Raw genomic sequence first — 24,787 nt, forward strand, 5'->3', positions numbered from 1 at the left:
CATTTCCCTTTAGTGAGATTGTATAGGAGCGACAGAAGGAATGGGAGGAACTTCCAACTACAACGACAATATGGATACTGTATGTGAATTCATATTTTGCTCCAATCGAGAAAACAAACCGCAGGTTGAACTGAAGATCCCTCAACGTTGATAGTGTGGGTCAATCGGACGCATGGGACCACTTGCGAAACTCCTAAACGGAACCATCATTCTACGTTTCGACCATGAAAAGGAACAACCATTACGCGATCCTGCTACTGGATTTTGCGTCGAGGTAGTGTCTTAGACTTTTCACCAACACGGGAAAACACAGTTTGATTGATTTCATCAACAACGCTGATCATTTGTCACGTTCCTAGGCTGACTATGATGAACCCGGCGAGTTTTGCGTTGAGGTTGATCCAGCAAAGGGACGAGTGTTTGCTGGCTACTATGCCAACGACGAAGGAACAAACAAGAAGCTGATCAGGAATTGTTTCAAGACGGGTGATGTGTTTTACAGGTAAGCAAGCAAGGTTGCTCTCAATGAAAGTGCATTTTATTATTCGGTCCGATGCTCATCGTTTTCGGCAAAGGACTGGTGACTTGATACGAGCAAACAGACACGGCTGGTGCTTCTTTTCTGATCGCATTGGAGACACGTAAGTGAGAATGTGTTGCTCCTCTTTGACGTATTTGAGATAACGCAACATGCCTCTTCAAAAGGTTCCGGTGGAAGGGCGAGAATGGTAAACAATTTGACAGAAAACACTCTGTAACATTGATGCTATGATGCTCACGACCTCCATCAACTCATTTCTCTCCAACAGTGGCTACAAATGAAGTAGGAGATGCCGTAAACCTCTTTGAAGGTACTCAAGATACACATTTGGCGTTTTAGATACCGTCTAGGCATCCAGAGACCGAAAATGCTGTACATTTTGCTGACGCCAATCTTTTTACCCAGGCATCCAAGAAACAAATGTGTATGGCGTTGAAATTCCAGGTTTGTAAACAACGACACGGACACATTGCAGCATCTCAGTTGATCTCAATGTCGTACATATACGATCCCTTCTCTAACAATAGAATTTTCTTCGCATTACCAATAGGACGAGACGGTCGTGCTGGAATGGCTGCCATTGTGCTGAAACAAGGCGTCAAGAATTTGAATTGGAAAAAGTTTGCCGAACATATTGCAGCACAACTGCCTTCTTATGCTAGGCCTTTGTTTGTGCGAGTGTTGCCAGAGTATGTGTGATGCATGTACACTACGTTGCTCAAGTCGGCATTACTCCTGTCACAGGGTGCCTTTTTTTGCTGACTGCTTTGGCCTTGTTTACATTTAGAGTACCTGTGACAGTGACGTTGAAGCATTCTAAAGTGGATTTGAGAAAACAGGGCATGAATCCAAGTGGGATCAAAGGTATTCTCCAACCCTTACCTATCGACATCGTGTCTGGTTTTTTTGCTCACAAATCATCACCACACAGAACCATTATACTTCTTTGATGAAGCCAAGATAGACTACATCCCCTTCACCAAGTCAGAGTACGAACGAATCGTATCTGGAAACGCCAAACTTTAACCTACTGTTTCTGAAGGAAATGTAACCAAGTAATAAATAAAACCCGATACTCTTCAAGTTCTAAAGCAATTCCTTATGTTTGTATGTCTTGATCTTGCTGCAAAAATTGATATACAGTTGCAAGGAAAAAGAGAGATCTTCATTCGTCATCATCGTCATCTCCACTACGTAGTGCAGGCACGGGAGGTGGTACATCAAAGTCATCTGCAACACCCATCCCGATGTCTTCATCTTCGTCGCCGTCTCCATCGACTTGTTTGCTTTCATTTTCAACACGTGCCATTAGCTGTTGTAGTTCAGCATCATCTGTTTCAGAGACTGCTCGTGGCTACAGACAGAAAAATGTCAGTTCAGACGTATATCACCACGTACATCTTTTTTTGGATCGAGCTTTTACCTTCATTTTAACAGTCATACCACCACCAAACTTTTTAATGACTTCTTCAATCTTTGTAACAGCCAACTCCAACATTTCAATACCAATGGTCTTGTCTAATGAGTTTGTGACCATGACATATAAAGGTGGAGCCACCAGTCTTATTTTGACTGGAGCATCTACTGTGGATACAGCTTCACCAGCTTTTAGTGCAGCTTTCACGGCATCTACTCCTTCATATCCGAAACATGTAACTTCGACATCTGATTGAGAAAGGGGGTGAGCAAAACAAACGTAGCCCCAGAAGGATGCTTTTCAACATGTTTAAGCTCACCAGCACGTATTTTGACTGGTTGTGGTGTTAATCTTCGTCGAATGTTGGTTAATAAATCTTCTTTGACTTCTGGTGTCATTTGCAATCCTTCAAACACTTTGTCTTGCTCCCTGTTTGTATATGAAACTGTTAGTCTGATATTGTTAGAGCGACCATCCAAGCGATCACACATACTGTAGAGCGAGCTTGAACGCATCATAAGCATGTCCGTATTTCTTGTATAATGGCCATCCAACTGCGACATACAGGTCTTCGAGATTTAGTTGTTGTTTTTCAGCGACATGCCTCATGATGCTATGGACCTAACATACAGACAAGGTTCAGCAAAAAGGGATGGAGAACAGAAGAGAACAAGCTTACCGCTTTTGACTTGTTGTATTTCTCGTCACATTTTTGAATATCTTCAGCACCGACACGTCGCTTTGACAAGTCAATGTAACCTAATATAATTATTGTTGAGTAAGTGAGGGATGTGGAATCGAATGCGCATTGATGAGCATCGCGAGATTGGTTTTTTTTGTTGGACCGGAACCAACACCCACTCAAAGCTAATCACATCTCCAACATATTACTAAAACATACCCTTTTCCTTGTCGACTCTGAGCACGACAACGACCTCACTTCTTCCAACCCGAATGAGTTTCTGGATGGAACGAATACGTCGTCTTGACAATTCACTCAACAGAATCATGCCCTCGATGTTATTGTATTCAAGTAGGTGGACGTAAGCGCCCATTTCAGCGATTTGCCTGACATTGACCATGACGACATCTTCTACTTCGGGATACTTTTGTTCATACATTCGACATTGAAGTCTTGATGAAGCAGCAGCTACAGCAGCAGAAGCAGAAGGGGTGACGATGGATGCATCGGGCATTGGTATGGAAATGACATTTTCATCGATATTGTTGGCCAGCTTGTCCTGTTCGCGATGTTGGGGAGCGACTTCGTTCTCCTCGTCTGAGCTGGCATCATTTATCAAATCCTCGTCGACCTGCGTTATGTTCCTGCTACTTGCCATCCTGCTATTAATAATGCAGAGAGCGCCTTCTATATATGTTTAAGCCGGGTAAGCTTGTCTGTTCCAAGTACTCGCACTTCTTGTCTCCTTGAGAACTTGAAATAAAAAAAAGTGTCGAGTGACTAACTTGAAAGTATCGCAACCACCTTTACAAGATCTGGACGTGTCCGTGTGCTTGAAATCCTCTTAAATGGCTCTATTCACGCTCCTCCAAATCACGTTTTCCTGTCAAAGATCAACACATTTTCTCACACTCTTTCGCAAGAGCTGAGCTTCGTCAACTCTATATCAACCACCACTGAAAGACGCGCTCATCGATTCAAAATGCTGTTTCAATATCAAATTTACGTGAAGTTGCTCCTACTCATCAAAGTCACCAACATCATGGCAACCGTCACGCACCAAATCTCATCCCAACCAGTTCCTCATTACTACTTGGTAGAATTGACAAATCCCGCTGTATTAGATGGTGAAGATACCGCCACCATAGCCCAACAGCAACAAGAGTTTTTGGCTCATGTCGCGTCAATCGGCATACCAATGATTGAACGTGCACGATTCAAGCTCTTGTTTAACGGATTTTCCGTGAAGTTACCTATAAACGCTACTGAAAACGCTGATAGGATCGCCAATGCACCTATGGTCCGCAACGTATTCCCATTAATGGTATATGAACGACCTAAAATACCCGTGCAAGCTCCAGACGATGTATCTATACAGCAGCAACAACAAACTCAACAAGAAAGCCTAGCTGGTCTGCCACCACTGCTATCACAAGTACATGATCAAACTGGAGTATCGACTCTACATGCAAAAAACATTACAGGTCGTAATATACGTATTGGGATTATCGATACTGGGATTGATTATCGTCATCCAGCCTTTGGGTCTTGTCGACGTATAGGAGATTTGCCTCCTTGTCGAGTAGCATATGGTTACGACTTTGTCGGGAACGGTGCTCCTGCTTTTGATGTAGATGGGCCTACGCAGCTCATTGGTGCTGATGTTGGTGGAGTAGGTGATGATCCTATGGATTGCTCTGGTCATGGAACGCATGTCGGTGAGCTGATGTAGTTTCATTATAGCTCCCTTGAGCAATGGCCGGTTTGTCTCTTTCGTCCCAAGCTAACTTTCGTTCTTTGGCTTTCTAGCAGGTATCGCCGCAGCATCCCTAACACCAAAACTCGTTGGTGTAGCTCCTGATGCGCTCATTGGAGCATACAAGGTCTTTGGATGTACGGGTGGTGCAACTTCTGATGCTATTATACAAGCTATGGAGAAGGCGCACTCTGATGGCATCGATGTTGTCAATCTGTCTATTGGAGGTGGGAGTACTTGGCCCGGCGTACCAGAAGCTAGAGCTGCTGCAGCGCTAGCTAGATCAGGAGTCATTGTCATTGCTGCACAAGGTAGAGCGTCGGTCTGACTGTTCACAGACTCCAGATGATTAGGTAACGTTTCTGGCTCATATTCTGACTCCATGTTTCAAAAGGAAATGATGGAGCTGATGGCCTTCTAATGTCTTCATCTCCTGGAGTTGCATCGAACGTCATTTCAGTTGGTGCAACTGAGACAAACTACTTTCTCGGTGGTTTGCTATCAGTCTCGACTATGCCATCTCAACGTATTCAATGGGCTGGATCAGTCAATCCTCCCATTCTCAATGCTACAATTACTCTTGCATATGAACCAAAATCCATGTGCAGTGATGCTGATATGGGACAAAACAATTCAATTCATAAAAATAAGTTGGTTTTGGTTCGTCGTGGGGTCTGTACTGTAGCTAATAAGGCTAAGAAAATCCAAAAGATGGGAGGTGTTGGATTGGTATTGGTATGTTTTAATGAACCAATTGTTCATGCAACAAAATGTTAGAAAGTTGGGGTAACTTTCTAACATTTTGTTTCCTTCTCAAAATAGTGGAACAGCCAACCTGACTTATTTAAGTTCGCACTCAACTTGGATGAATCTTCCATTCCTGTCTTTGGAGTTTCTGGGATTGATGGTCAACTGCTACATGATCAGATTGTAGCAGCTAATTATACTGCTCAAGTCGTGTTTCATGGTAACTTGAGTGCTTTTCCAAATCCTTCGGGAGGACAAGTCGCAGAATTTAGCTCAGTAAGTTGTTGCCTCTACTGCTACCGTATTATGGCGCTGGGAACCAACTCTGATCGTCGTTTCAATTGTGCAGTTTGGTCCAAGCAAGTATCAATGCTCTCCGAGTGCGTCTCGTCTTCTTCTTTGCCAATATTCTCCACTCCACCCTCTAGGTCCTGACTTGACAATTAAACCCAACATTGGCGCTCCTGGTGCACTCATACTGTCTTCGTTTCTGAGTAGTAAGGGATCGTATGCAGTGGTAATATTCATTGCTATATTGATAAAGATAACGTCTCTTTAATTTGCCTGTACTAATAACACCATTTGTAACGTTCTAGCTCTCTGGCACATCAATGGCATCACCTTATTCCGCTGGCGTCTCCGCACTACTCGCAAGTCGAGCTAAATCACTAAACCAATCCACGCCAAACATCAAATCCACACTCGAATCAACCTCGAATACTATAGCAAACGCTTCAATTGTACGACAAGGTGCTGGCAGCATCAATGCCGTCGCATCCTTTTCAGCTACAGCCATCATATCTCCAACATTAATAAACTTGGGTGATGAAGCTAGTACTCGTCACTCTCGAACTGTACAAGTTAATATGACATCCATCGCTTCATACCCAATTACATATCAAATCAATCATCAACCGATGCCAGCTATATCAGCATCACAGGATCCATGGATGCTACCTGCTTTGACAAACGATTCGTACCATGTATCGGTTACAATTGCACCGTCACGCATTGAAGTCCTTCCAAACTCGACCAGGAGTGTAGATATCGAGTTTAGGTTACCTCATGATGGTAACAGTAATACGACATGGTATTATGGTGGATTCATCACTTATACACCTGTAGACAGTAATAGGTCAAACACTCGATTGCATTCTACATATCTTGGGTTGAGTAAGAATGCTTCCACACTCCCTGTATTTCCAAGTAATGGGTCTTCACCACGTATGATCCGTCAAAGTACCACGAACAATAATAATAATCTGAACAACAACAATGACAAAGAAACAATCCCATTCACATCAACATCAAGCACCACACCACCACTACAATCAACACTACCGAAGAAAATCAACTTCAGAGACTCTGTATACACCATCTCCATGGTTTTCTTACGGCCTGCACGAGAGGCATCAGTATACATGGTGCCGTATGATAATCCAACACAAGGACGATTAGTTGATCGATTGAAATGGATTGGAAGGTCAAGTGCTAAACGTGTCAGTCGCAGTGTCGTGTGGGATGGTATTGGTGCTAGAGTCCATCGTGCGTACAAGTTGGTGATTAAAGTTGTCAAAGCTGGTGATGGGGATTGTCATGCTGGTGGTGTGCATGATGAGTGGAGTAGTGAGTGGTTGAACGTGACTAGTGTGGGGGATCCTTTGGACTTTTGAACTTTTGAGAAATGCATATTTTCTGGGAACCTTTGAAGTATTTCTAGGTAACTGAAGTATTTCTAGGTGGTCAAATATACGTGTTTTCAAGCCAGAAATGTTGGATCTGATGCCTTTTTTGCTCCTGTTTGACCCCAAAACAGTTTCTACGCTGGAAAAGGTGAATCGACGCAACTCGGAATTTCAAAGTGGGATCGAGTTTACGAGCTCGTGCTCCCATCCACCAACTTGGTCAAAGAAAGCATAGCTCATCTTCCACTACCACATGACAAGGACTTGAAGGAACTGGAACACCAATACTACAGCACTGTACGTTACTGGTCGAATACTTGTACTGGGATTTTCGACACCGGACTCGATGATCGTCATTCACTATTGGATCTTTGCCACGAGTAGGAGATCTATCTCATTTGCCCATTAGCGTTTGGTTACGACTTCGTTGAGAATGGTGTTGCTCCGAATTTTGATGGACCTACTCAAATCACTAGTTTGTGTTCATGCCGTAAATGATGATCCGTAAAATACTCAGTTAACGGGACGAATGGTGGCGAGCTTGTACCTTTAATTGAGCTTCAGGGCTTTTATCGTTTTTTTCCCTCTCATCTCTCATCTCAAGTTATCTTCGACTTGTGTTTTGAGCTGGTATTTGCTGCTACATCCTTGACATCAAAATGTATTGATTTAGCTGCCGATGTGCTCATCACATCATACAAACTCGTTGGGCGCATTGATGGTGCAACTTTGATGCTATCGTACGAGCTATGGTGAAGGCATCTCTGATGGCACGGATGTTGTTTCATTTGGCTATTGGAGGTGGAATAGCTTGACTTGGTGTTCCGGAAGCTAGAGCTGCTGTAGCTTTAATTGATTCAGGAGTCATTATGGTTGCTACACAAGGTGACTGACGTGGGTTTCCATACCTCCCATAAACCATCTAACATGCGAATACAAATAATGACAATCCAGTTTTTTCGAATCAAATTCGTCGTATTGCGATTTTCTGACAAATTCTCATTTTCCTCCTCACATGCCAAACATACAAATATGCAATGCTACAAATAATCCCTTTGATTCCTCTTGTCTCCCTCTCCCTCTACAATATGTTCTACTTGTGCACATACACCCACGCATGTGCCTGGAGTAAACGACCCTCTTTTCTCGACACAAAATATACCTATGTCTAACATATACAAGCACAGACACATGTTCTTGCCCAAAGCGCTTCCACTATAACTTGCAATCTCACGGGCTCGGAACATTGATATCGTGAGGATACGACTCTGTAACAGCAGGCACACGAGGCGCCGTCTCAGTAAAGTCCTTTCCGAATTCAATCAGTGCCTAAAACGTTACAGAATCAGTATCACCGTGCCACAAAAATTCACGGTATAATAAGGAATGATGGCGTTTTTTACCTGCATAGACCCCCACTCAATAATCTTTCTCTCCAACCACGAAAGCGTGACAGGTTTCACCAAATAATCATTACATCCAGCAGCAAGAGCTCGATCACGATCTGTAGGGAGTGCTGATGCAGTCAATGCGACAATGACGGTTTCGGGAGGTGGGATTTCGTTAGAGTCTATTTGTTCGTTTCGTCGTTCTTGTTCTATGCGGCGGATTTCGGTTGTTGCTTCGATTCCGTCCATTACGGGCATCATTATATCTATTTAAAGAGAGGGTGGTGTGAGAAAGGTGAAGGATGGAAGTAACAATGTTATTATCATTTCGACGTTAATAAGTTTCTTTTGCTTTTGCAAATCCAAGTAAGTTGGACGTAAGACAAGGACTTTCATCCAAGAGATGCACACAAAGGACATTTACCCATCTTATGACGAGAGAAAAAAAATGTCAGTCACTCTATATCCTTATATGTGAAAGAACGTTATTCCATCGTACCAATACGAGATGAAACTTCTGCGCAATCCACAAATCTACAGCTTCACGACCATTATTGGCAACAACGTTATCAATTCCACGATGTCGGAGATACGTTGACAAGATACGTTGGTTGATGATATTATCTGAAAAAAGGCACCACGAGTCAATGAACTGATGCAAAACAAGCACCTAGCATCGCATCATAAAGTCCGCCAACAAACATACCTTCAACAATCAACACACTAATCCTCGGCGCAACAGGCACCTCAGCAAGCGGTGTGGCGACACTAGCATTCACCGAAGCAGGCACATTAGTCCATGCCCGTTGCTCATGCCGACTACTAGCACTAGACTGTGGCGGTCGTTGCGAATGCTGTGATCGCGACTGCTGTTCCTGTGACGGATGCTGTGATGATGGTCCTCCCTGCTGTTGTAATAATACACCCTGTGGCTGCGGCCGAGGACTACCACCACCAGAAGCCGACGCAGCTGACGACGACTGTGATGCAGCACGTGATGACACATCACTGGCACGACGTGGTAAAAGACGTATTTCACCTATGGGATGGATTGTTGCTGATCCTCCTGATTCACGTCGTCCGTCTCGCCCACCACCAGATCCACTGCTGTTGCCGCCTGCAACACCATTGTCTTCGCTGCTGGATCCGAGTCGTGATGCAGATGCGGCCGAGGATAGGAATTGGAAGTCTTGGTCGTCGGTTGTGCGGGGTGGTGATTGGACAAAGAGGACTCGTTTTAAGGTGGAGAGGATTTTTCGTGGGCCTGCTGGTTTTGATATTACACATATAACTGGAAGGCCGCTGTGGTATTGTCTGCGGACAGCTTGCTCAAATTCAGCCACGACTAGGAGTGATGAAAAGAAGTGAGTGTGAGGGTTGAATTCGTAGTACAAAAAATAAGGAAGATACAAACAATAGTCAGCAGACTTGATGCACACACTCCTCCATACTCTTTATCCCTTTTCACACGACACACAAGTACTTACATTTCTCATTCGAAGTATTGCAAACATATATAATAGGACAACCTCTACGCCGCCTAGCCAACCTCCTCTTAATCACAGTATCCAGCACAGCCAAATCATCATCAATAAACACAGCTGCCGAGTTCTCACTCGCAACCCTCTCATTCTCACTCTTGTGATCAAAATCGTCAATAGTGGCTCTCAACGACCCCCAATTACTGGTGAAACCATGCGTAACAGTTCCACCCCAATTCTCCAAATACTGCAATAAATTCAACACAAATTGTGAATCTCGAGTCGTTATAAGGGCGAATCGTGCACCGGTCAGACGACGACTGAATGCCCACAATTCACGCTTTTCAAGTGGTGAGAGGAATTGGTCTAGCATAACAGCGTTTTCGACGGAATTGTCTAGCGGGACTGCGTCCATGTCGAGACGGAGTTCTTCGGTACACATGTCGCCGTTTGCGGTATGGTGGTGTGTGCCACCTATATTTCCGAGGAAGGTGGTTGATGTGCTGCTGAATTCTATCTCGAGGGGTTCTGTGCGTGCACACATGTATATGATTTGCCATACACAGTGCATGACGAAGGTGCGTGCTGTTGTTAGGGATGCGCCGCTACGGATGGCACTGGGGAGGTCTACGTTTAGGCTGATGGCTATGTGCGAGTGAGTTTCGGCCTTCATGGCTACTTCACTGATGAGCTATATATGTTTGTGACGGTGAGGTTTGGAATAAAGAGTAAAGAAGAATGAACTGGGAGACGTCGGCAGAAAAAAGCATCACGTTGTACTCCGAAATGCTTGTAATGATAACAAACCATTTTACCTTGATAAGTATAGCACGAATCGGCACCGGATCATCATTCGTCAAGTACCATTCTGCCGTCCTCCCAACCGGTGTATGCACAATCAACTCGACCTCCTTTGAATCCGCATAATACGATATAGAATCCGCAACCTGCTCCGTCAAATCCGAGGGATCAAACAGCACCTTATTCCGTTCCGGTCCTTTATCAGCAGCATCCAATTCATTCGGTGATTGGAACTGTGCCACGACATAGTTTAGATTTGCAAGACACGTAGTCAACGCATCAGATACCCGAGCTGTTGGAGAATCGTATTGTGAGTTTGTTGTAGAACCTAGATGGTTTTTCATATGTGATACTATAGCACGCATGGATGCGAGATTGTGCTGCATGTCTGAGCGGATTACGGCCGTGTTGTGGTCGAGTGAGAAGGGTATGTATGGATGGTTTTTGCTTGGTATCATTTTACGGGATGGGAAGATGGTGGCTGGTGATGATGGCTGCGATGAGGTTGGACTGGTATTACGTGACGCTACGGCAGTTGTTTGTGCCATGTCGTTTAGATATGAGGCACTAGGTCCAAATACGGTAAAAGAGCTGGTTTGTAATAGTCTGTCGACAGAGTATGCAAGTCCTCCAAGCGCCATCCTGATATGTATGAGACACAATCAGATTAGCATCAGCGCACTGTCACATATGCACTTAGTATAACACCCTCACCAAAAGCCAGGCAGCATTGGCAGATTAATAGCCTGAGCAAAATAAGTGCCATGAATATACGTCTGACTAGCAGGAAACCCTTCCGTCCTTGGCACTAGCAGAGCAGCGACGACGACATACGTGCCCAACATGACAGCGATATGTGACGGAGTAGGATCTTCACGTCGCTGCTTGAGCACTATCACAGCAATACAGAGCACGATACCATGCCATAGCGCTAGTAGCTTCCACCCTAGTAAACATAAAGTAATATATGAGTCAATGTTAAAACACACGAGGTCAACATTCAGAGCGATCGCTCATATCAAAACAGACACGCCCAATAAACAACGTACAAAACGAGACATCCACGGCATCCTGACGAGCTTTCATGAGCAGTATGAGCTGCAAGACGACATTCAGAGCAGCGATCTTGAGTGCGAGTGAAGATAGTCCGATCAGAAAAGTATTAGCATTCTTTGCAGCAGCTGGTGGTGGATGTAGCAGTATGGGAGTAGATGGCGACGCCAAAGAATATTCCTCGCCATTGAGCTCCTTGGTCTCCATTGTCGCAACACTGCCATTCAGCTTGTGACTTTAAAAACACGAGTGTTTGGTGAGTTGGGTTTTCAGGGACAAAAAAACTCAAACGCGCCAGAAACAAACAGAGTATTGTAGCCACCTAATGCGATATACACTTTCATTCTCACTCTATTATCCTCGTGATATATTCACATGAATACCACGTAAAAGACTGGATGGTGGCCTTTGACACTTTGACGTTTGCGATGGCAGTGCTGGTGTTTGTCGAGTTTGCTTTCCAGGATATGGGATTATTCTTGCATGCGTACATGCATATCTCTACCACATAAACTCTTGGTCAAGACATTTAAAGCTCTAACGTCGCGTCTGTTTCAAGTCTTTAGCCAAAATGTCAAAAGCACGTGTTTTAGCATATATCTACTGCTTTAGCGTCATTTTACGCTGGCATCACGTCCAATTAAATCAGTTTCATATATCGGTCCATGGTTCTATCTCCATTTTGCTTGTATACCTTCAAAACCTTCAATCAACAGCCACAAAGCCAAAGTGTCCTTTCAGTCACAGTCCAAATTTATAAATCTTAGATTTTCACTTACACACACACAAACTTATTGTACTAAAGAAACTCCTTTTTGTCAACCTTGCGTCAGACACCCCCAAAAATAATAAAAATCCCTCACTCTCTCACACACGCTTAAAAACCCCCATCCTTTTGCCCTCTCCCATCTATGTACACTGCACCCATCTCTGCGACACAAATGGCCCCGCATCACCCTCCTTCCGAATCTTGGTATGTGTCGTCGTAGTCACAGCAGCCGGTGGTATAATAATATTCTCCTTACTAGTAGCAGATGATACATTTACAGCTCCAAACGTACCAGATAGTTCACGTACAAGGGTTGATTTCGTTGATGATATTGGTTGTGACGCTGAGCGTCTTGATTTTGGTGATCTAGGTACACTATTACTTTTACTGGTATTTGGTTGAAGTGGCAGAGGAGTAGCAGCAGTGAATTCCTCACACGACAATACAGCATCACGTAACTCTGTCAACGTGTATCGTTCATGTGGGTTTACGTGGAAGGCTTTATGCAGTATGGCGTCGAATGTCGGCGATAAGTTAAAGTTTTGCTGCAGAATGTGCGCGTTTGTTGAAGTGTATGCTGCGTATATCTCATCCTGCATTGAAAGTAAAAACGTTAGTAAAAACAACATTACCGTAACATAAATGAATGTTTTCCAAACTCACCGACTCCTCAGCCGAATTCCAACAACATTTAGCAAACAGCATGTTGATCAGTATGCATCCAAGTGCCCACACATCCCCCTTTGCGTTATCATGCAACTGGCTCTTATTCACACTACTATTCTTCTTGATAAAGCATTCAGGAGGAAGATATCTCGTGCTGCCACACAATACATGTCCTGAATGTCGTTCCCGTGTCGCCAGTCCGAAATCAGTTAGTTTGACATTTAGCTTGCCTTGGTCGTCCGCGGCTAGTAGGATGTTTTCTGGTTTGAGGTCTCGGTGGTATATGTTATGGCTGTGGCAGTAAAGAACGGCTTCACACATCTATGTGATGTTGACTGGTTGGATTTCTTTTTTGCGATGAGACTTAATAGCTTGTAATATGTACCTGTCCAAAAATCCGTTTGGTGGTAGCGATGGATACGTTTGCACCACTTTCAATGTACTATACAGAGGAGATGACTTGTTACTATCAAAAGTTCTGTCTCTCTTTCTTTCAACGGTTGCTTCACATTGCAAGGAAATGCATGAAAAAATCGTTTCAATCAACACTCACATCAAACAAATCCCTCTCATACAACTCGAGCACAACAAAAATAAACTGACTAGTCTCCCTCGACGAGAACACCACAGCTACATTATCTGAATCGCTCAACTCCCTCATCATGAGCACTTCAGCTCTCTGCGCGAGTATCTGCGACCGGTTCAGGTTGGGCTTGAAGACTGCCTTCACTGCATACTAACAGTCAAAATGCGTTAAATCACGATTTTTTTCAGATCAAGACCAAAAAAAACCGTTTCAAGAGTCAAAATTCAGCAAGCGTGGGTTGTTTGATTGACTCCACACGCAACACGTACATGTTCACCATCAGCGTCCAAAGCAGCGAATACAGCAGCATACGAGCCCTGCCAAGCGAAACAAGCGTTATTTTCAATTAAAACAAAACATGGTTGAACGACATCATCAAACACGGCAAACATCAAAAATCAAACGGAAGCACCGAACTCACAGTCCCGATTATTTCAGCAAGCGCCAGACTCCGTCCCGTTATACTGATTACTTGCCCGACCAGCTTGGTATAGATGCCGTTCACCTGTTTCAAAAACTCAAATGTTAGCCAAGTTGTCGACATTGCGACGGTATAACACTGCGAATCGGGAGATGCCAACTAACCGTCATATCGTCACGGTCATATACGAGTACACATCAATCAATCGCACTGATTTTTACAATCGATTTGATTGGATAAACTCAGTGGTAAGATTGGGCAGCCTGTGTTCACCACAAAAAAATTCAGAATCAGTGACCTGTCCGATGGATTCAGACACCAGTTGAAAATCAAAAACGAGATGCGGGATGTGAGATGTAGATGTATAATAGTCGCGTTTATCTATTTCTCAAAAGTACGGATTTTATCTTACAGTAGAGAGAGTTTCAAAAAAACTGGGCTTTTTTCTTCATATGACTTTTTTAAAGAGCAAAAACAACAAAAATGGTTGACAGTTGGTATGGTGACGAGGTCTTGAGGGCGTTATAATAATCACAAAGTGGGGAATGGTTTAAGAATGGGTAGGCATCGGTGTTTGGGGTGTCGGTGTGGTAGAATAGCGAGAAATCAGAAAATCGTACATCCAGACTTTTTCTTGTGAGCGACTTTGGCTGGTTTGTTGGTAGTTCTGCCATCCACTTTACGGCATTCTCGAACGAGTTCAAAGAAGGCTTCTGTTACATTAATTGCTTCCTACAAGGAACGAAACATTGTCGAGTTTAGCTTGCGCTTTTTTTCATCCCATCGTCAACCCCAAAACACAACAACAAAGCATACCTTTGCAGAACTCTCAATATACGGTATCTTATTACTCGCACACCACCCAGCAGCAACCTTCTCATCCACCTCCCGCATCTCAGCTGGCAAATCACACTTATTTCCAATCATAACCAGCGGTACCCGTTTCGTATCCTTCAACCGAATAATCTGCTCCCTCAGCTGCTTGACTTCCTCAAAAGTCGACTTGTCGTTAATAGCGAAAACCAGCAAAAACCCCTTGCCATCCTTCAAGTGCTGATCACGGAGCGCCGTATATTCGTGCTGGCCGGCTGTATCGATAATGTTTACAGTGCACGGGTGATCGTCGACTGTTATTGCTTTGCGGTAGTTTTCTTCTATGGTTGGGTCATAGTCGTTGGTGAATTCGTCCTTGAGGAAACGGACTGTGAGACAGGATTTCCCGACACCTCCTGATCCTACTACCACCTAATGGGAATTGAGTATAGGTGTGAGATGGGGGGTATTCAGACGCGTCCTTTTTAATCAAAAAGACACGAGGGGTTTGATGTTTGTTGGGTTGTTACCAATTGTTGCATATCGCCTCCTGTTGGATCACTTGCGACCTTGGCCATTTCGACAATATTAATGATGATAGAAATTTAAAATCCAATATTGGCCCGTTGTTGTTGGTTTCTTCCTCTCTTCCTTTATCGACACAATTCAAAAATGTCCCTAAATAAAAATGCGGATTAGCTACGAAAAGGAGGATGGAGAGAGAGCTGATACGATCACCGACTCACGACTAATTAATATTCTAGTGTCCCTTTTGTTGTCTTGAAACAAAGTAACACGTCCAATTCGGGATGGGACAAACTTGCGAAAATTAAAGTGACAGTTTTTTGGCCTTGATTCAAGGAGCTTGTTTGCCAGATGTGATTGGTTTAAAAATGAGGGTCAAGCGCTAAATGGTTTGTTTGAGTTCTGTCTCGCCACCGGCTGCATTTTATGGGTGCATGGTTTGCTGCCGCCCCTGCTGAACGTTCAATGCTGGATGAGATATGAGAATTAATGAATTAATGTGGCAACCTTTTTGAACAAGAAGTTCACGTATACCTGATCACGTAAATAAAAATGCGAATTAATCCGCCATCATGTCTCTCAAACCTATTACGCCAATAATCCTCGTCCAACAACTACTTATGTTTGTATTTTCTTACACGGCCATCCATATATAGATATAATTCACCCTGCATCAGCATACCCTCGTCTCCGGGTATAAACCACTCTCTACCTAGCATACGTCTTTCGTGAACTCCACCACTCACTTTCACTCCTTCTTTTCTCGATTTTGACCCCTCTTCCTCAACATTTCCTTATTAGCCCTCTGAGTGCCTCTAAGCTTCTCAATCCGCTTCTCTAGCTTGTGCTTGTTCATCTTCTTCCTCCGTCTCTTAATTAGGGAGATGCTATAGTGTTGCCCGAGTTAGGAGACCATAAAACTGAAGTACAAGGGCTGCATCCAGATAATGCTCCTCCCATGGGATTCATTGCACTTACGCATACATTCCAGTCCTGCTAGTGGTGGATGTACCTGGCACTCTGCGACCAGTGTTTCTTCGGGATTCGATTTTGCGGAGAGCTTCCCGGGCCATGGAGGATACCTGGGCCTGGATTCTGGCAGTCATTACGTGTTCCTGGACTAGATGGCGCGTCACAGTGTCCCAGCCTGTGAGTGTGTAACAAGATAGTGTGAGCCAAAAAAGATAGATTCCACAATCATCATATCGCATCGATACCTGAAGAAGGAGTTCCCGATAACAGTATATCCACCAATTGATCAGGCGACAAGTGATCACTGGGAGAATTGGGAGATAACAGTTGCATGGTTGGGCCTCCTGCTGATGGTCGATAACTCGTCCGGTTCCTGCTAGGACTAGTAGATGTTGGCGACGATAGGGCTATACGCGAAGGCTTGAAATATTGTCCGCCAGTTAGAGCTTGGAAGCCTTCGAATGGAGCTTTGGCTCTACCGTCTACGAATACGTCTAGTTAGTCATACACTTTCACCTATGATGAAGTATAGTGGTGAAACATTTACCATCAGCAGTAGGACTCCTTGGCGATTGAGAGGAAGCATCGGTACGTGATGAGATGGATGCATCTTCTCTCAGCTGTCTTTCTATACACAATCCCTTTATCGAGGATTGTGTTGATGATGACGACCCAGTATTAACACTACTAGAAACAGCTAATGGTCGATGTTGGAGGAATAAGGATGCGAGACTGAGTTCAATTGGGGCAGGTAGTAATTCATCTTCTATAAAAGAGTCCACGTCTTGAGCAGCCTTGTTTCGTCTGTGCCGTTGTCTATTTGGCGTCGCTTGATAGAGGGAGGAGAAGAAGCGATTAGTTGAAGATGCCGTGCATGAGACTATGCGACTGCGGTGGATGGCTCTTTGGATGTTCATTCTATCTATAGCCTGATGTTTGATGGTGGTGTTTTTTGAATGATGAAAAGATAGTGCAGCTTTACGGTTGTATGGAGATGTAGAAGGACTATATAACGTGTATGATGGATTACATACGTGCTGGATGCAATTTTCAGTAATGAAGTAGCAGGAATCACGTCACGGAACCACACAAAAGTCAAGCAAAGTGAGAGTATGTGATGAACGTTATCAATAATCGACCAAAGAGCGCGATTCCATGAATTATGCAAGAAGATATTAGGATGTAGGATAAACAGTCCCCATCCCAACTTGATTGACGACTGAAGTATTCGTTAGATCATCAGAAAGACACACGTAGCCAACAACAGTCAATTTACAATCGAGACAAGCACAACAGTGTCTTGGATTGCCAGTTGGATTGCAGAAAATCTTCTTTTGTGTCAAGTGCTTCGCAGCTCTCCTCTTCCAAAATTTTAATTTCCGTGGTGTCGATAGACGCAGAAACCCCTTGACATTTACACTGCTAAAAGATTCATTCGACTCAAATACTATCTGTTGCTGACGCTGAAATCCCATCCACTAGGTGAGACCCATCATCACATTCATACTATACTCCCCCCTTCATTCTTTTTGTTGCATCACGTTCAACCTTGGGCGGGACATGAAGCTAACACGCGCCCACTCTCATAGGACCCAAGACATTCAATACCAACACTGTCAATTATTTATTTAGATTTTTAAACCACTCCAAATCCCTCATATAATACATAAATAATGGGTTGTTGTGCTAGTGCTGAAGAACAGGACAAGAAGAAGAGGAACGATGAAATCGACAATGCCCTGAAAAAGGAACAGGCTAAACTCAGAAATGAAGTCAAAATGCTGCTTCTGGGTAAGATATCGAGTCATAGACCGTATATGGGAGTGTCATATGTCACACGTGTGATCAATGTGATTGTGTGTGATCGAATGGGATTATCATGGATGAAGAAGGATGTTCTGGATGGAGTCGTGATGGTGATATGTACCATAAGTAGCTACCAAGCTCTTGATTCATGTCGTTAAGACGCGTCAATTCTCAACCTATTATGCAACCATATGACACCACTGCCATATCATCACCATCACCTTATCACACACACATTTGCATCTGTTTTGTCGAAATCTCCACGCCAGAACCGCCCCTTCAAACACTCATGTTCCCACTAACACTCATCTTCTCCCACACAATTAGGTGCCGGAGAATCAGGCAAATCAACAATCTTAAAACAAATGAAGCTGATTCACGACTCTGGCTACTCGGCCGAAGAACGTGAAGCATTCAAAGAAATCATCTTTTCAAACACGGCTCAATCGATGCGTGTCATCTTGGAAGCAATGTCCTCGATGGGTATCGCACTCGGAAACGACGATAACGAAAAACACAAGGCTGTCATCTTGGAATTGCCAAACCAGATCGAGGCTGAAGTGTTTCCTCCTGAAGTCGCTGCTGCTGTTAAGGCTCTTTGGATTGATGAGGGTGTCAAGGTTGCTTTTGGTCGTAGTCGTGAATACCAGCTTAACGATTCTGCTAGATAGTAAGTATGAGATTGTTTATGATAATTGTCGGCTGTTGCGGTGGTGGAAGAAAGGGTGGTGTTTCATGGCCTTGTTGCGTGTCAAGTTTTTATTCTCGCATATTTGACCATCAATCAAACAACTTACATCGTTCTTTCTCGCTAGCTACTTTGACGCTGTAGACCGTATCGCTGCTGGTGATTACGTCCCAACTGACCAAGATGTCTTGCGTTCTCGTGTCAAGACAACGGGTATTGCTGAATCTACCTTCCACATTGGTGAATTGACATACAGAATATTCGATGTCGGAGGACAACGTTCTGAACGAAAGAAGTGGAGTGAGTACTTGAATTTAGATGATTTCAATCATTCGAACGTTTGGGTTGTATTTTTTGCTCTACTTGCTTTTGACATGTCCGTGTATGCACACAACTAATCATTCAATTTTTCCAAATAGTCCACTGTTTCGAAAACGTCACTGCTATTGTATTCTTGGTTGCCATCTCTGAATACGATCAAGTGTTGGTTGAGGATGAGACTGTGGTAAGTACCAATAGCCAATTTAGAACATTGCTGTTCTTGTCTTGTTTCTTGACACATCCAATCAACCCAAGCAAAAGTCACATTCAATAACTCCTCAATCTTCTCAACTAGAACCGTATGCAAGAAGCACTCACCCTCTTTGACTCCATCTGTAACTCTCGATGGTTTGTAAAAACCTCCATCATCCTCTTCTTGAACAAGATTGACTTGTTCAAGGACAAGTTGCCCAAGTCTCCAATGGTTAAATACTTCCCTGATTTCACTGGTGGTGAATCTTATGATGGTGCTTGCGAGGTACGTTTATGAAGAGAGCGCAAAAAAACTGGAAAGATATCAGTGTATATCTCTGTAACTGATTTCTAACTTGATGCTTTACATTTACCAGTACATTCTCAACCGCTTCGTCTCATTAAACCAATCGGATCAAAAACAAATCTACACTCACTTCACTTGTGCAACGGATACGACACAAATCAAGTTTGTTATGGCTGCTGTTAATGATATCATCATTCAGACAAACTTGAGGTACGCGCGGTGGGGTGGTTGTATTCAAAGGAATTAGAAAGATATTGTGGATTGAAAAGGACCAACATTGAAAATGAAAATGTCATTTTTCCATTTTGGTGATTCTGACTTTTTTTCTCCTCATTTTCCACAGGGACTGTGGTCTCATGTAAACAGGGGAAAAGGATACACTCCAAATATGAAAACAAAAGCAACCAACAAGACACCAAAAACCCATTACACGAAAAAAAACTCACCCCAAGTCAAACAAACACCCCCAAGATTCCAACAACAACACACACAATATTATTGTACACTTTTTACCTCATCACCATACTCTCCTTCTTACCTCTTGTTGCATCTGCTATTGGAATCACATTGTTTTCTCAAAACTTGGGAGGAGCTTTCTCTGTAATCTCTTTTACACTTCTTGTTGCTGTTTAAACATTCATATTTGTTGCTTCTTCTTTCTTTCTCATTTTGCTTCGACAAACTTCAAAAAGAATGGTGGTGTGGTCTTTTGTATGTATAATTTTATCAACTTAAATTCTCTCTCACAATGGAAAACAACAAAATATGAAATTACATTTAAACTCATAGTTGAAAGCTCGTGGATCTTGTGTCTCTGTGTAATTGTGAAGCGATAAGTGACATTCCCATCGTTGGAGAGGTGGAGAGGATAATAATTTTTTGACCCGATTTGGAATTCATCAACGCCGAAAAGGGAACGTGCACGACTGCTACAATCAATGAGATTTTCCAATCAGTCTAATGGTGTGGCTTGAACCAAGAAACACTCGACAGTTGCTTTGTCTTGTCATATTCGACGTTTTTGCTGACGCAGATGCGTCATTCGCAAAAACGAAACCATAAACAAGAGATTAGAATTTCATGGGAAGAATATGGAAGACAGTTTGAGGTCTGGTCCTTTAAATTGTGAGATGCGGTATACACTCATCGCACATATTATTACAGAATGCCTTGCCACAAAAACTCTTGACCAAAATTGGTATATGACCCTGTTTGTTGAAAGTCTCTCAACCGTAGTCCAACATTCTCCCAATAATACCTCATCCTGCATATAAATTACCACGCCTAGGTCCTCCTGCCAACGAAACAATCATATCTCAGCCAACTAGGATGTCCTAAATACCACGCCTCAATGGTCGGTCCAAACAAAAAAAAAGATCGTTGATTCAGTATGGAGACTCGTACTGTATCGTTTGAGATTAGGCTGGACTGAGTATATCAGAGCATGAAAACATGCTTGGTTGTTTTCCATGATGGGGTTTTTGAGTGGTGAGAATCTCGAGTTTGAGGTTGGGACACCGGATGTACCTTACAAGATTACGTCGAGTCCTTTGGAGTTTGCTCGAAAGTCGGTACGGACTGTGAAGACGTATGTGGATGCCAGTTTCTATTTGAAAAAGGAAGAGAGTAAGGATGAACTTGAGACAAGAAAGTATAGGTTATGTTGTTATTATTGGTGGTGCAAAGTCAAGCCTGAATTGTATGCTTCAAATGCTTCTATTTTTTTTGGCCACAAACAAGATCTTATCAATCTCGCGAGCCCAGTTTGCACGATCGATATCCCCTTCACGGTTTCCAATGGTGATGTTGAACAGTTCTTCTAAGACCTGTTCTTCCTCAAATGGCAGGAGGCTTCCGAGAATGTGGGATAGCTTCTTTGGTCTTGTACAGTTGCGATAAACAGTGCATCTTTGACGACATTGTGTGGAAGCGCGGACGTAAAATATCACTCAAACGTGTAAATGTGCTGTAGATTCGAGCCAAATCATGGGGGTTCCTCTGCTTGAGCTTTCCAACTTTCATTTCCAAATGTTGAATTTGACGGCAATCCCAATTCTAACGCGTCGGTAGCCACCTCCTGCCAGCGTAGCTGCTGAGCTCGCCAAATCGTCTTTCCGGTACGTTCGGTCCATAATCAGATTTGTTGACAAACTTTTCGTCTTGTTGTTAAAAAGTGAAGCTTTATACACTGACGGTTCACAACATGTACTTGCAGGTTTATACAATTTGGTAAAATGAGAGTCCACGACAACAATACACACACTCTTGAAACTTGACTAGCTTGTTGATATATATGAGACCTTGCTTCTTGAACTCTTCCATCTCCACACTTTTAAATCCGAATAGTAGGCTTTGACAAATCATCCTGCAACGAAATAACAATAGCCCACATGCTAGCCTGTCCCAACCCATTCTTCAACGGTGTAGCAAACAAGAACCCAGCTGCTCGTCCGGTATCGAATGATGCACTGACTGGTTTGGCAACTGCTTGTGTAAATGCTCGATCAAGACGTCCTGAGGATGGGGAATCACCGTTGGGGAAGAAGACTTCCTTGATTGTTTTGCCGTATATGGTCGTTGAGAGTGTCGGAATCAGCTTGTTTAGGTGCGGGATACCGGCTGTGCCGTAGTAGATTACACCGAGTTCTTCGGGGTTTGCTTTAAAGTCGATTAGGATGGTGAAGGCGTAGACTGAGGCGAGTTTCTATTGTTGGAGGGAAGGAGTGAGCTTGAGCGTGAGTTTGAGAGAGGATACGTGTTTTGTGGTGGGTCAACCCGCAGCTTGGGTTGAATTTCTTATAATTCAGCTAGGCTTTCTTCCTTCTTTTGTTCGTGTGTTTACCACAGCAACAACAAACGCAACATCAAATAACATTGCATTACCTTGGCAGTAGCAGTCAAATCCGACGTAGCACCTTCAGCCACAAGATCAGCAGCAGAATCAGGCACCGAATTGCTTCCACTCTCCGTTCCAGGGAATGGACGCGACTTGTCATCCTTCTGATGCCCATTCTTGCCAGAGAATCTCCTGAATATCCTCTTGATTTGATCACTAACTGTTGCATTGGCAACTTGTCCTGCTGCTAGTGCAGCTGATGCAGCCACGACGGTGCCATTGGGTGTTGATCCTTCTTTGGTGTGTGATACGAAAGCGTCGGCGGTGATTACGAGACGGAAGTTGCTCATGTCAAGGGTTTCTGATACGTCTACTTGACCGCCCAGGAAGAATTTGAAGTGGTCGGAGGAGTCGTATACGGGTTCCATGTGTAGGAGGTTCCAGAAGGGTTCGCCCGATTTACGGTAGTTTAGCAACAGCTAATGTAAAGTGATTGATAGAGATTTTTAGTTGATGACTTTGGATTTGGAGGAGCGACAAAAGCGTCAGAGGAACGTCTTCATAAATTGTTCTTATGACTCTCACTTTCTCTCGCTCGTTCGCTCTACTCTGTGCACTGAAACATCTCTTACCTGAGTACATCTCTTCTGTCGAATAACAGCATCCCGAATAACCTGCACATGGGCAGGATTGGTCTGTTCACCTTGCAAGAATCGACAATTATGTCCCACAATATCCTGTCGTTCATATCCAGTCAGCATTAAAAATCCATCAGAAACCAACGTAATGGGACAGTCCTTCAATCCTGGGTCCGATAAACAGAATGTATCACCCAGTCCATCAAATCCTCGCGATAATTCCGGCTGGACTGCAGGTGTGTCGGGAGATAAGGTCTGGTTTGCGATTGTTGCCAATTGGTTCTGGACGAATTTTTGGAATGTGTCTTCAAAGATAAACTATGGCAGGGGTGAGATGAGTGTGAGTGGAGCAAACATAGATCTTTCATTTGAAAGTAACAATGTTTCTTTGTATACCTCAAATGCTTCAGTAGAAGCTTTTGCAAAAGGATTCTTCGCAAGTATCCCTTGCAACATGTCGTTGTAATCTGTTATGTCTGTTCCGTAAACAGTTACAGGCACCTCTTTAACGAATATCGGGGCTGCTGCTTTTGGTTGAAAATGTGACAGCCAAATGTGATCAATGTCTTTTCGTAACAGCGTATACGTCCTTTCCATCTTTTGTAATGCAAGATAAAACTCTAATGAGTTCTTGGCATTGTAATCTGAGCCTAGTGAGCTGTTTGAGGAGCGAGAATGTGTTAGTTTCACATCAATGGATGGAACCGAACCAATTTTTGCTGGTTTTGAAATGAAGTCTTACTCTGAGAATCTGGAAGAGGAAAGAGAAAGTTAGTCACGCCAAATAACATAACACAAAAGGTCAATGAGCTACAAACATACTTTTTCACAGCTATAGGATTCTCCAGCACTTGTTTAAATAAGTCTCTTGAGAATATATTTGGATTAACACCATGTTCTCCTTCACCGCCCTTTGACTCGAATAACGATACAAGTTGCTTTGTTGGGTTTGCAGCGAGCATATGATTTTTGGACGAACAGCCTTTCGATCCATCCGCGAAAACGTCTGTGGCTTGCGACCAATATCCTTCCCAATCGAATGATGGATCGTCTATAGGTAGCGATATAGTGTGAGAATTCATGTGTTATGTGCAGACGTGAATCCTGTGTGGTCAATAGGTGGTTTGGGGTGATCTGAGAAAGATGTATCTTCTTTTCCTTTCGAAAGTTCACAAATCCAATCTGCGGTTTACCTTCTAGATATCCTCGACTCTTTTCAGAAATCTCTGCTCCACTCATATTGTTGGGATCGGACATGTTTCTGGTCGTTTATTCACCGATCGAGAGCGGAAGTGTGTCGTTGAGCTTGTCCCCACGAAGCGGATGTGATAGTCAAATCTCTTGACGTGACTTTGGAGACTTGCAACACGTCTAACTTCTCCCTTGACGCCTCGTTCCGTGGTAGTTCGACGAAAATATAATCCAACTGGTAGATGTAAGGCATGTCAGCACATTGGATCCGTAATAAAAAGTGGATAATTTGGGGGTTGGGAGCTCTGCGCACTGAGTGAGTGAGACCTTATGCAATTGATTTGGCCCACAAGGATTTCCCGACGTTCAGAATTGGGACCCCTCCAATCTGAAGAATGCGACCATCCATCACGCGTAGTCTGAAGTGCAGCCGCCTGCAACTAGCAACTAGGATGCATCTCTCTTGCGCGCGAAACACGGAGTCGGGTGTGATTTGGTAGGCGTT

The 24,787-nt window shown here is 43.5% G+C and overlaps 9 protein-coding genes across 9 annotated transcripts; 3 read left to right on the forward strand and 6 right to left on the reverse strand.

Annotated features, from left to right (window-relative positions):
* Nucleotides 1–40: 40 nt before the first annotated feature.
* SmJEL517_g05431 (uncharacterized protein) lies at nucleotides 41–1,567 on the forward strand (the record flags this gene model as incomplete). The annotated part of the gene is made up of 10 exons (XM_031171357.1): nucleotides 41–79; nucleotides 155–274; nucleotides 360–502; nucleotides 576–641; nucleotides 706–728; nucleotides 810–851; nucleotides 947–985; nucleotides 1,092–1,230; nucleotides 1,329–1,405; nucleotides 1,473–1,567. 10 exons carry the CDS (start codon nucleotides 41–43, stop codon nucleotides 1,565–1,567), a joined length of 783 nt encoding a protein of 260 aa, XP_031022669.1.
* Nucleotides 1,568–1,706: 139 nt separating this feature from the next.
* SmJEL517_g05432 (uncharacterized protein) lies at nucleotides 1,707–3,298 on the reverse strand (the record flags this gene model as incomplete). Its single annotated transcript, XM_031171358.1, has 6 exons — nucleotides 1,707–1,895; nucleotides 1,965–2,206; nucleotides 2,278–2,387; nucleotides 2,452–2,579; nucleotides 2,638–2,717; nucleotides 2,860–3,298. 6 exons carry the CDS (start codon nucleotides 3,296–3,298, stop codon nucleotides 1,707–1,709), a joined length of 1,188 nt encoding a protein of 395 aa, XP_031022672.1.
* Nucleotides 3,299–3,682: 384 nt separating this feature from the next.
* Nucleotides 3,683–6,816, forward strand: SmJEL517_g05433 (uncharacterized protein; the record flags this gene model as incomplete). Its single annotated transcript, XM_031171359.1, has 6 exons — nucleotides 3,683–4,358; nucleotides 4,450–4,707; nucleotides 4,791–5,131; nucleotides 5,219–5,419; nucleotides 5,493–5,660; nucleotides 5,740–6,816. 6 exons carry the CDS (start codon nucleotides 3,683–3,685, stop codon nucleotides 6,814–6,816), a joined length of 2,721 nt encoding a protein of 906 aa, XP_031022671.1.
* Nucleotides 6,817–8,058: 1,242 nt separating this feature from the next.
* Nucleotides 8,059–11,758, reverse strand: SmJEL517_g05434 (uncharacterized protein; the record flags this gene model as incomplete). The annotated part of the gene is made up of 9 exons (XM_031171360.1): nucleotides 8,059–8,157; nucleotides 8,232–8,482; nucleotides 8,626–8,644; nucleotides 8,716–8,840; nucleotides 8,923–9,561; nucleotides 9,704–10,388; nucleotides 10,513–11,140; nucleotides 11,213–11,444; nucleotides 11,548–11,758. The coding sequence occupies 9 exons, from the start codon at nucleotides 11,756–11,758 to the stop codon at nucleotides 8,059–8,061; spliced, it is 2,889 nt and encodes a 962-aa protein (XP_031022674.1).
* A 702-nt stretch (nucleotides 11,759–12,460) lies between these two features.
* SmJEL517_g05435 (uncharacterized protein) lies at nucleotides 12,461–14,163 on the reverse strand (the record flags this gene model as incomplete). The annotated part of the gene is made up of 7 exons (XM_031171361.1): nucleotides 12,461–12,913; nucleotides 12,984–13,307; nucleotides 13,372–13,428; nucleotides 13,540–13,722; nucleotides 13,842–13,889; nucleotides 13,994–14,077; nucleotides 14,158–14,163. The coding sequence occupies 7 exons, from the start codon at nucleotides 14,161–14,163 to the stop codon at nucleotides 12,461–12,463; spliced, it is 1,155 nt and encodes a 384-aa protein (XP_031022673.1).
* A 436-nt stretch (nucleotides 14,164–14,599) lies between these two features.
* SmJEL517_g05436 (uncharacterized protein) lies at nucleotides 14,600–15,384 on the reverse strand (the record flags this gene model as incomplete). The annotated part of the gene is made up of 3 exons (XM_031171362.1): nucleotides 14,600–14,725; nucleotides 14,810–15,238; nucleotides 15,337–15,384. The coding sequence occupies 3 exons, from the start codon at nucleotides 15,382–15,384 to the stop codon at nucleotides 14,600–14,602; spliced, it is 603 nt and encodes a 200-aa protein (XP_031022676.1).
* A 695-nt stretch (nucleotides 15,385–16,079) lies between these two features.
* Nucleotides 16,080–17,220, reverse strand: SmJEL517_g05437 (uncharacterized protein; the record flags this gene model as incomplete). The annotated part of the gene is made up of 4 exons (XM_031171363.1): nucleotides 16,080–16,218; nucleotides 16,310–16,478; nucleotides 16,549–16,785; nucleotides 16,851–17,220. The coding sequence occupies 4 exons, from the start codon at nucleotides 17,218–17,220 to the stop codon at nucleotides 16,080–16,082; spliced, it is 915 nt and encodes a 304-aa protein (XP_031022675.1).
* A 756-nt stretch (nucleotides 17,221–17,976) lies between these two features.
* SmJEL517_g05438 (uncharacterized protein) lies at nucleotides 17,977–19,979 on the forward strand (the record flags this gene model as incomplete). Its single annotated transcript, XM_031171364.1, has 7 exons — nucleotides 17,977–18,094; nucleotides 18,437–18,779; nucleotides 18,925–19,097; nucleotides 19,217–19,302; nucleotides 19,414–19,596; nucleotides 19,688–19,827; nucleotides 19,961–19,979. 7 exons carry the CDS (start codon nucleotides 17,977–17,979, stop codon nucleotides 19,977–19,979), a joined length of 1,062 nt encoding a protein of 353 aa, XP_031022668.1.
* A 1,970-nt stretch (nucleotides 19,980–21,949) lies between these two features.
* Nucleotides 21,950–24,348, reverse strand: SmJEL517_g05439 (uncharacterized protein; the record flags this gene model as incomplete). Its single annotated transcript, XM_031171365.1, has 7 exons — nucleotides 21,950–22,321; nucleotides 22,501–22,932; nucleotides 23,086–23,409; nucleotides 23,488–23,749; nucleotides 23,834–23,842; nucleotides 23,914–24,142; nucleotides 24,285–24,348. 7 exons carry the CDS (start codon nucleotides 24,346–24,348, stop codon nucleotides 21,950–21,952), a joined length of 1,692 nt encoding a protein of 563 aa, XP_031022667.1.
* Nucleotides 24,349–24,787: the final 439 nt, after the last annotated feature.

The sequence above is a fragment of the Synchytrium microbalum genome, assembly GCF_006535985.1.
Source record: "Synchytrium microbalum strain JEL517 chromosome Unknown SmJEL517_scf0049, whole genome shotgun sequence".
NCBI classification, from domain to species: Eukaryota; Fungi; Chytridiomycota; class Chytridiomycetes; order Synchytriales; family Synchytriaceae; genus Synchytrium; species Synchytrium microbalum.